Source organism: Scomber japonicus, chromosome 14 (genome assembly GCF_027409825.1).
Source record: "Scomber japonicus isolate fScoJap1 chromosome 14, fScoJap1.pri, whole genome shotgun sequence".
Taxonomy (NCBI): domain Eukaryota; kingdom Metazoa; phylum Chordata; class Actinopteri; order Scombriformes; family Scombridae; genus Scomber; species Scomber japonicus.
In genome coordinates, this window is record NC_070591.1 from 20,899,049 (window position 1) to 20,908,970 (window position 9,922).

General features: G+C 38.8%; 1 protein-coding gene across 1 annotated transcript; it reads right to left on the reverse strand.

Moving 5' to 3' along the window:
* Window positions 1-353: 353 nt before the first annotated feature.
* On the reverse strand, window positions 354-5,979 carry kcnk1b (potassium channel, subfamily K, member 1b). The gene is made up of 3 exons (XM_053333044.1): window positions 5,482-5,979; window positions 2,588-2,983; window positions 354-933 (listed from the first exon to the last, which is right to left on the reverse strand). Exons 1-3 carry the CDS (start codon window positions 5,834-5,836, stop codon window positions 677-679), a joined length of 1,008 nt encoding a protein of 335 aa, XP_053189019.1. The 5' UTR covers window positions 5,837-5,979; the 3' UTR covers window positions 354-676.
* Window positions 5,980-9,922: the final 3,943 nt, after the last annotated feature.

The window sequence follows — 9,922 nt, forward strand, 5'->3', positions numbered from 1 at the left end:
CATGATACATTTCAACATTTTCCCTTCAATGTTCAATCAGAAATAATAATGTCACAATATTTCTGAATTGTACTTAATTACTTATTTTTATATCTTGTGTCTATTTCTGTTCATCAACAGGTGTCTTAATTCTAGATGGTACTATACTGTACACCTTAAAACATTTACCTGATTATACACATTCCACATACCTGTCATGTATTTATACTGTAAGATACAAATTTACGGACTAATTTGAGACAGACTACAGAGAATTGTCCTATATTTCAGATCAATTTTAGGAGACCAATTACTTTCTAAAATGTTCCTACATATGCTATAAATAGTACAGCTCACAAAGGAGCTGAGCTCCTGTGAGTCATAAATACAGCAGAAGGCTTTTCTTTTATCAATGACCATGTATTTATAGTCATTGATAAAATATAAATTTTTCCTTTTTTAATGTACATATATTTTCTTTCTGCAACATGGCAGCGTATAGTAATCATTTTGGTTGGTAAAGAGGATCGTTTTTCTTGGTCTGAATTGTCTCAACTAACATACTAAAATTTGCAGGAATGAGTTTTGCAGGATGCCAACAGCTTAGACTTATGTCTACTCATTTTATCTAGTCTTGCGTGCATTATCCCCTACTTTAATTAATTGATCCTTCAATAATTGTTTGCACTGCCGATCTTTACTGGATCATGGGATCATCATTGGGAGAGGACAGAGTTGGGACACCAACAAATGGCTGGGTTTTTTCCTCACTGTGGGCCGCAGCTCTGTTGGACACCGTAGTGAAGGAGAGGTGGTCATGCTCCAAGATAGCGAGGCGGTCTTGCGGCTTCTCCTTCTTCAGGTAGAACATCTTCCTCAGCTGCTTCAGTTGCTGTAGCTCACAGAAGGTCTCCAGCACCACCAGCATGACTATCAGACCCAGGATCAGGTAGACTGTTGAGAGAGAGTGAAAGAGAATAATGACTATGTAGTTTTATTAAATGACAAAAACAAACCATAAGCATAAATTTACTATATCTCCAACAAGAAACCAAAACATAACAAAACTAGTTGTTTTTACATATTGACACACGAGGGCAGTAGATAGCTAACCATGAATGATGACAGGAGGATTACATTTTCAGACAATGTTGTAAATCCCCCATTGTCATGTATTGTTTGTTACTAGGACCAGCAGAGAGACCCTGCCCTGCTCTCTGACAAAAAAAACTAAAGATCCTTGTGCATGTCAGTTTCTAATATGAAACTCAAGGTGTGTCTAGGCTCTACTGGTAAAGTATAATAATACTACAGAAGTACTACTTACATAGATAGTGGTAGCAGAGGCACTTTGAGTCTGATACAATTTTGGGTTTACACTTCAGAAAATGACACAAACTGTTGGTTATTTGTGGCAGACCATGCTTACATCTTTTCTTCATGCTCTTCTTTCCAAATGTTATATCATCTCTGACACGGATGTGTCATTTTTCACCAAGGAAGCTGTACAAATGTGTTGGATGCCGTTTGTGCGCATAAACACATTCTGTCACAATCATCTCTCCTCCTCCTCTCCTACAGACTGACACATTGTTCCCACTGGATGACGTCACTCTGGGTGGTGTGTACCGCCCACCCCCATCATACATGCAGGTTACAGCTCATTTGAGTAACGCACAACGTTTACATACAAACACAGCTTGTCAAATCTCCATGGGTTCAAATTGGGTTTAACTGTTGTCAAGTCGCCATTAGCCCTAGCAGCGCACTGCAGCTGACAGAAAGCTGCACAGGTCATCCAGAAGAATCAATCAATACCTTTTTCTGCCCTCCATGGCCCAATTTTCCCCCTGCACTGCACTCCTGACTTACCCGACTGATTATAAGCGGCTTTTGAAAACAATGCAACTCGAACTGCTATTGCAAGTGAACCCCTTTTAATGAGCTTTGCACTGTTTAGAAGTTTGCAGGCTAAAATTGTTTATAACTAACTAGCAATTTCAACAGCAGATTCAGAATCAATAGCACTTAATAGTTGTTTCTTTTTTCTTTTTTTTTGCAAGTTGTAACAGCAACCCATTTTTAAATCAATTCTGATGCTTCCTATCTATCTGTTAGATGAGTAAAATGCATATTGCCGTCTGTTCTGCCTGGTTGGTACCTGTAAATCAGGATCTTTTTTTTAAATCACTGTCCAGTAGCCTTGCCATGTGTGATATTCTAACATCACTGAGGCATTAGTACCTTTTAAAACAATAAGACCATCACTGCACTTCCTTTTTTACATTGTGTAGCATGAGGTCAGATTTTGTAGAACTGCTTTTGCTGGATTGCTTTGTAGCTCAAATGGAAGAGAGAGCTGCTTCTCCAATAAAAACAAACCAAGTGGTTACATCCTCTTTGAAACAGGAAGCAATAAAGATTGTGAGAAATGAAGCAGCACTGCTGCTTCAAGATGACCTCACTTATAATCTCTTCTGTTTACATTGATAAGATCATGAGTATCACATTAAGTTAGACAATTATAAATGTTGTCTACAATATGTCACATATTACCATTAAAAACACAAGATGAAAATAGATGGTAAAGAATCTCATCGGCACTTACGGGTGATGCCCACTTTGTAGAGCTCCCGGAACCTCTGATTAGCAGCTTCTCCAGGTACGTAATCTCCCAGGCCGATGGTGCTGAGTGAAATGAAGCAGAAGTAGAAGGACTCCAGGAAGTTCCAGTTCTCCTCCAGGGCTGAGAAGATGGCGGCCGGAATGAGAAAGAAGCAAGAGACGGACACTATACCAAGAACAATGGCATGAACGATGGCTACCAGCGGTTTGGACAGACCCCAGCGTGTGTGGATGTACATGATCGGCCTCCGAGTGCTGAACACCATGATCCTTTGCACCACAGCAGTGAGGAAAAGGAGAGTGAAGGGGATGCCAATGACAGAGTAGATTATGCAGAAGGCCTTGCCACCGTCTGACAGTGGTGCTGTATGACCATATCCTGTAGAAAAACACACATGACAGAAAATATCTCAGTAACAGGCATGATCTTGTCTTGCTTGCTTTAGCCCTACTTTCATTTATTGATCTTTTCTATTGAACCTGTCAAACATCTAATCATGCTGTCAAATAATATTCTGTGTATTCACTCTAAAATCTCATCTAGCACTGTTAAAATAGTATGCAATATGGAAAAGAAATCAGATATGAAACTGTACACATAAGATAGAGTGAGTATTAACCTGAATTTCAGCGCAGGATTGCGGGTTACTTCGACCCTGAACACACCTGTAGCTCTCTGTACCTCCCGCTAGCATAACACAGAGAAGCTAACAGTGATATTAAGTTTAAGGAAACAAACACAGACCGCTGATTAAAACATAAATCTACATCATCTGAGGCAGAACCTGCTCAGAAAAAAACAGCGGAGCCTGAAAAACTAATGCAAACAGCGCCATGTGATGTCAACATTAAAGTCTGTGTAAAATAAGAATAAATATGTGTTCTGAGTTTGACATACCACAGAAAAGTGTAACAGTTTTAACATTATGGAAAAAAAGTGGTATTACCGTTTAAACCTCATGTTCTAGTTAAGTGGAGTGAACCTAACCTAAGAGTGTTAAAAATACCATGGTTCTCTAACACAAGTGTGCAAATGAAGAATGTATGTTTGTCTGTGATATATGTCTTTAAATGTCCCCAGAAATATACTTTCAGTATCTGCCAGGTATTTAGTAAAAGGAATGCTTCTGTTAGGAATAACATGAATCAGAATGAATGAAGAAACATGAATTTCAGTAGGAATTGAATTAATGGTGTCTGGTATGTATCGGAACTAGTCTGTGGTTACTGCTAAGAAATTATAATAAAAAATAATCAACTGTAGCAGACATTTAATCTGTTATCAGTAGGACTGAAGATCAAAATAATTCTGAAATACAAACAGTTGGAGTCTAAAAATAAGCCAAGTCTATTACAAAGCGTCAGGTGTCTTGTCTGATCTAGATGTCCCTGTTTAGCCCTCAACACAGTTATGTTGAGACTTAAACAAGACGCAGACAGGCAGCTACACGATATCTGCATAACTATGTATGATGAAACCTCATAGATAACTGCTGCCATGTGGTTAGACTAAAGTTCTTCAGGTAATCTTACTGACAACCATCTGCAAGCCGTGAACTTCTGTGCATTGCTTAGATAAAAAACAACCTCTGCTCACAGTGGCGTGCAAAACTGTTCTATTGCCTTGAAGAAAAAACAACAAAATTAGCTTAAAGAATTTGCCTAAACATATTAGACTAAGGGATGAGACTGTCAAACTGGATAGGGAACTGCTCACTGTATGTCTGGAATAAGCACTTTTAGAGTTGTAGTCAACACCACCTAACCTGACATAAAGTCAAGACCAAGACCAGAGCATACCAAGACAAGACCAAGACTTTGAGGGGGTGAGACTGAGTCAAAACCGAGACCAAACCAATGCCAGACAATTTTCATGTCCATTACTGTAATCATAATAATCACGAGGCTCAACATTTACATTATTCCTGTGCTAAAAAGAAAAGCATTATTTAGTAATGTTAGTAAAATACAAATGGACGATATACAGTCACCGGCCACTTCATTAGGTAAAAAGTTTCCAGTTTTTTGTTAACATTGTCAAAAAAGTGATAATTCTACTTTATGTTTATTACTGAGGTAGTACTAAATAGTGGTGGTGTACTGGGGTGTATTGTATTGACTGCTGCTCCTAATATTTTGCTCCCCTCATGTATAGAGTGGACAAAATATTAAGAAGACCATTCAATACAGTGCACTTGAATACATCACCATCACCCAATATGACCTCAATAATCTTCTTGACAATGTCAACAAAAACTGAAAGTGTATAAGCTTCATAAATGTAGACCGATCTTGAGTGCTACAACACTAGATTGTAACTGGGCTGTTATTTTACAGAAATGCCACAGTAACCAACACATGTGCTGGCAAAAAAAGAAATGTTCACTGTGCTAAAAAAATAAACAAAAAACAAAGACAAGACAAGAAAGCATATAGTTGCAGCTTTTGAACACAAATAACCAGAGATAAGCCACTTTTTTTTCCCATTTGAGGATGATACAAACAGGTTTGTGGCCTGATCCTGGGATAAGCAGTGTTATATAGAATATAGGGGAGGTGTAAGGGAACATTAAATAGACTATTACTAAACACACACCACATTACCACAAATTGTTACATAATGACATGTACCACTACCTGCCCATTTTCAGTGAGCAGGCCGTGTTTGTGTGGCCTGGTGGTGACTCAGGTAACCTGTACGTCTGACGAAAGATTGTTTTGCAAAACATGTTGAAATACAGACAGAAGTAAGTCCAAAATTGGAACCCTAATAAACACCAAAAAAAAAAAAAAAAAAAGTTCAGCATATAGGCTGGACACTACCGTGAAGCATCACCTGCACTGTCCAGTCTGACCCTTCAAGCAGCTGAGACTCACCTGTGGTAGACAGCACGGTGCTCGCAAAAAACAGCGCAGACGTGAAGTCCCAGTTCCAGTTAGCTGAGGCGTTATTAAGGATGGAAACCCCATAATTACTGGCATCAAGGGCTTTCTTTAGAAAGCGCTCCAGACGCTCCTCGGTTAGGCATTCATTCTCCAAGAGGAACTGTTTTTTCATGGCCCGCAGGTCCTGGCGTAGGAGGTCTTCATAGGGCAGCTCGACCGAAGAAAAGACAACAGCGCCGAATATAAGATAAAGTAGATACCCCAAGACTAGAGACACAAAATACCACGTCGATTTGTGACTCTGTATCAACCGCACACACGAATTGCTGGCCAGAGACTGAAGCATTTTCAAGAGGTAGCCTGTATTACCTCAAGTTTTGATAAATATGATAGCCCTGTAAACTAAAAATGAATGTAACCACCTGACGTGCTATACAGCCCAAATATCGCCTACAGAAGGGGGATGTTAATAAAGACAAAGCTGAAATGAGGATCCTCTTCCCCCTCCACGAAACCTGCTGTAGCAGTTGAGACTTTCAGGTGCGGTCGGATATGACGGTAACTGTAGCCTAGTTAGACTGGAAACATTCCGTGATTGTCCACTTTCGCAGGTGTGGTGTGAAATTGTTTATGTACACATATAAAATAACCTAGTACTAGTTGCAAGATAAGTTTGCAAAATATTTTTATTTTATTTAGCTGAGGCACATTCAATCGTGTTTAAGTTCCCTTCTTTTGTCACTATCCCAGCCTATAGCGTAACACGCTGATACTTGATTGCTTATGATGACAGAGGACACATCTACGCTATTTATTTTAGCCTACTGACTGTATTTTATTGCTATTTCCGATCAAAAACATGATTGCGAAAAATTCCCGAATCTGTAGTGCTCTTATTTCCGAGCTTCTAATGTCCGTGAAGGCGGCCAAGTGATGTGGCGGCGACAGAGGCCATGTGACGTCAGAGCTTCCCTTTCTCTCCTCCCAGGTAGTCGGGTCGGTTCGTCTTTCGGTTTCAATGGCTTCATCGAAAAAACGTCAGGTATCTTTTGTTACCATCTACCTCTGCCACTCTGTCGCCACAGAAGGTGACAAGATGACGAAACATATGGGGAGTGGACTGGTGAAGACAGGTTGAGTTGTCGTTTAGGGAGAACTGGTCCATCAGACTGCAGAAGAAAGACACTTCAATATAAACTTTTGAAATAGACGAAATAGCCTAGGCCTGCAGTTGTAGGCATCTTTTTTATAGTGTTCGTGGTCACTACAAATTGTGACAGATGCATTTCTGATTTATATTTCAACCGTCACAGTACTCCCACAACATGCTGCTCTTAATTTCCTCTTCCCTATCATAAATAACTCAAGTTGTAGAGATATTTATTAGCTGAGCTCCCACCAGGGGCATTCAAGGATCAGCTCCTCAGAGAATTTAACATACAATGCCTTGCAAGTGTTCAAACCCCTTGCTAAATTACACATTTCAATGGATAACGTAAATTGCAACAAGAAATATTAAGACAAAGGCCTAGTTGAGTGGTCTACTATAGTGTATAATAATAATGGTTCAGAATAAACAATCACATATTTCTACAGAGAGGACCCTAAGATAGTTAATGAACCCTGAGGCAAAGGCAATAATGACAGAACTATCCAAAGTGTATGAAACCTGTTAAAATAAAACCATTTGAACCTGTAGCATAACTGTTTGTCCCATCTCTAACAGATAGGCTCACAATATAATTAAAGCCGTATAAAATAATTTTATGGGGAAAAAAACAATCATTATTTCTTTATTTTTAGGGGTGCTGAGATCAAATTTGTGCACCCTTAACAAGGGTCTAAAATCGACACTGGCTCCCACATTTTTCAGATGGGCCAATATTTGGGGAATAAGTTATAAAATATGTTCACCCTGATATGCATAACTTAATTTTTTTTAATTTTTTTTATTAAATTGCAATATTATAGTGGAAAATTCAATTTTCTGAACGGTATGATGCACCAACTGTATTTCCCCTCCCCATCCTTAAGGCTTCATTCCTCCATGAAGCCTTGTTTACCTGTACACAGCATCTACTGAGGACTTCTGACTCTGGAATAAGACAAAAAAATCTATTGATCCACATACCATTTAACGTCTTCTCTGGGACCAGGCCAGAAGAATTTGTTTATCCCATACTGGTGCATGTACATCCATTATGCTGTGCTCTTCCACTTCAGTGATAATGAGCCGGGATAGGCCTCATCATCATAATACATCACAAACCATTCTCTGATGTGTTTGGCTTCAATAAGTTCTGGACACCATCTGGTTTCAGTCGTGCCGTCAGATGCAGGGACATGGTAATCATTAATCATTTATAAATTGCCTCTAAAAGTCCAACAAACCTGCTTCTCTCTCATGCAGAGACATGTGATGCCTCTGCCTTTTATTGGAGTGATGGTAGGAATCTGGTGTGTGATGAGAGGAGAAACTATAGAAACTATATTGAGAGTTCAAGATAGACATTACAGTAACAGTAAGAGTGGTTGTATAGTTATGGGGGATTATTGGATTAAGAGACTTTATATCCAACATCTCTGAGATATGCATGGCCACCACTATTTTCTTTACAGAGTATACAGATGTATAAGAATTTAGATATAAATTCACATTACATTTTAATGTGTTTCAGATCTGGTAATGTACATTGGTAGGTTGGTCATTTACATTATTTTTATTCTAGCAGACCAGACTAAGTAAGTACATAGGTAGGTATTTTCTGCATTGTCACCTGGATAAGTATAAACTGTGCTGCAGATAGATTCTGTGTCAGTTTATGTAACTGGGTAAGTATATAGATAGGTAGGTATTTTGCATATTATCTATTTCAACAGATCTAACTGATTAAGTATATAGGCAGGTCATTTACTCTTTGATTCAACATCATCTTCACTTATATAGAATAAGTACATTTCAGTTTTTCATGTGTGATGGCTCTGTCTGTTGATCTCGTCAGTGTTCTACCAACACTATCTGGTGCCCCCTTACGATGTATTGCCTTAAAGTCATCCTAGTTTATATGACTCTGTGGAGAGTATGTAGAAGTTTCCTTTTTGCCAGTACTGGGTGGCTGGCCCATCTTTTGAGTGCCTTATCAGCCCAAGTGCTAGGTTAAGGTGGACCCAAATAGTTGGAGGGTCATGCTGTCTACTTGGAGTAATGGAGCAGAAGGCGACCAGTGAGTGGTCTCCATCAGTGTAAAGTATATTTGTGTATAGAGCAGCTTGGTGGTGAGCTTGGTGAGATCCTTTCAAAGTGGACTGATTGAATTTCTTGGCCGTATTTGCACAAGTAATTTCCGCTAAAATCAATGTACAGCATGCACTCATCTCTGTTTAGGGTTTCCCTGATGTGCCTGTAGGCTGTATATTGCAGACGTGTTGCTTAAATCTGCTGAGCCTTTCTTGAAATTGGCAAACCAGGTCAGACTCTGTTGTTCCAAGATCTCTCATGACTGTAATCCTGGTCCAATGTTCAATTTATACAAGTGTGATGTGGAAACTCCAATACACATCATACACAGAGAATGGACTTCACAGTGAAGTAGCAGACATCCTGTGTCCAGCAGTCAAACTTTAAAAAAATATATATTTGTATATAGATTGATGAAAGAGATGTCATTTTAAGGATGTTAACATGGAAATATTATATTTTTTGTGTAAAAAAAAAAGAAGTCATAGCAGACACACAACATTGCATTGCAGTAGGCCTGTAAGATAAGATCATATCATATCAGATAAGATAAGATAAGATAAGATGTATCTTTATTGATCCCCCTTGGGAGAAATTCAAATTGACACAAGCAGTATAGTGTGGAAAAAAGTAGCATATAAGGGTGAAAGTGACAAAATAAATAAATGAAATGAAATAAAATACTATATACAATCAACAAATAAATCTGCAATATATGAATGTGCAATATGCAGAAGTTCCTGAAATTATATACATGTGTGCAATGTTCCTGGAATACATTTCTACATGTCTGAATATTAAGTTTGGATTTTCAATGAGCACAGACACAATTTCTATTTGCAACAGATGAATATAAAAACAGCCCTTTAGGTTCAAACTCTGCACATGCATCATTCTCCACAGTGTAGCTCAAATATTCAACAAAACTTTTTCAGAATAGGTTTGAGTGGAGGTGACTTTAAATGTTCCACTGCACCACACAGCATGTGATTTACAGTATTATAATACATCACTGCGGCCACGTGGTGAACATATGATAACTGATTCACTTTGATTGCTTTTGTGACTGGATGAAAACAAACGCTGTGGAGCCCTGCAAAAACTATGACCGATGACCTATCCGAGTTGCCGTAGTAATGCAATAGCCTCACAGTGGCACTCCTCCTCAATGAACGTTTGGAAAGATGGCGACGG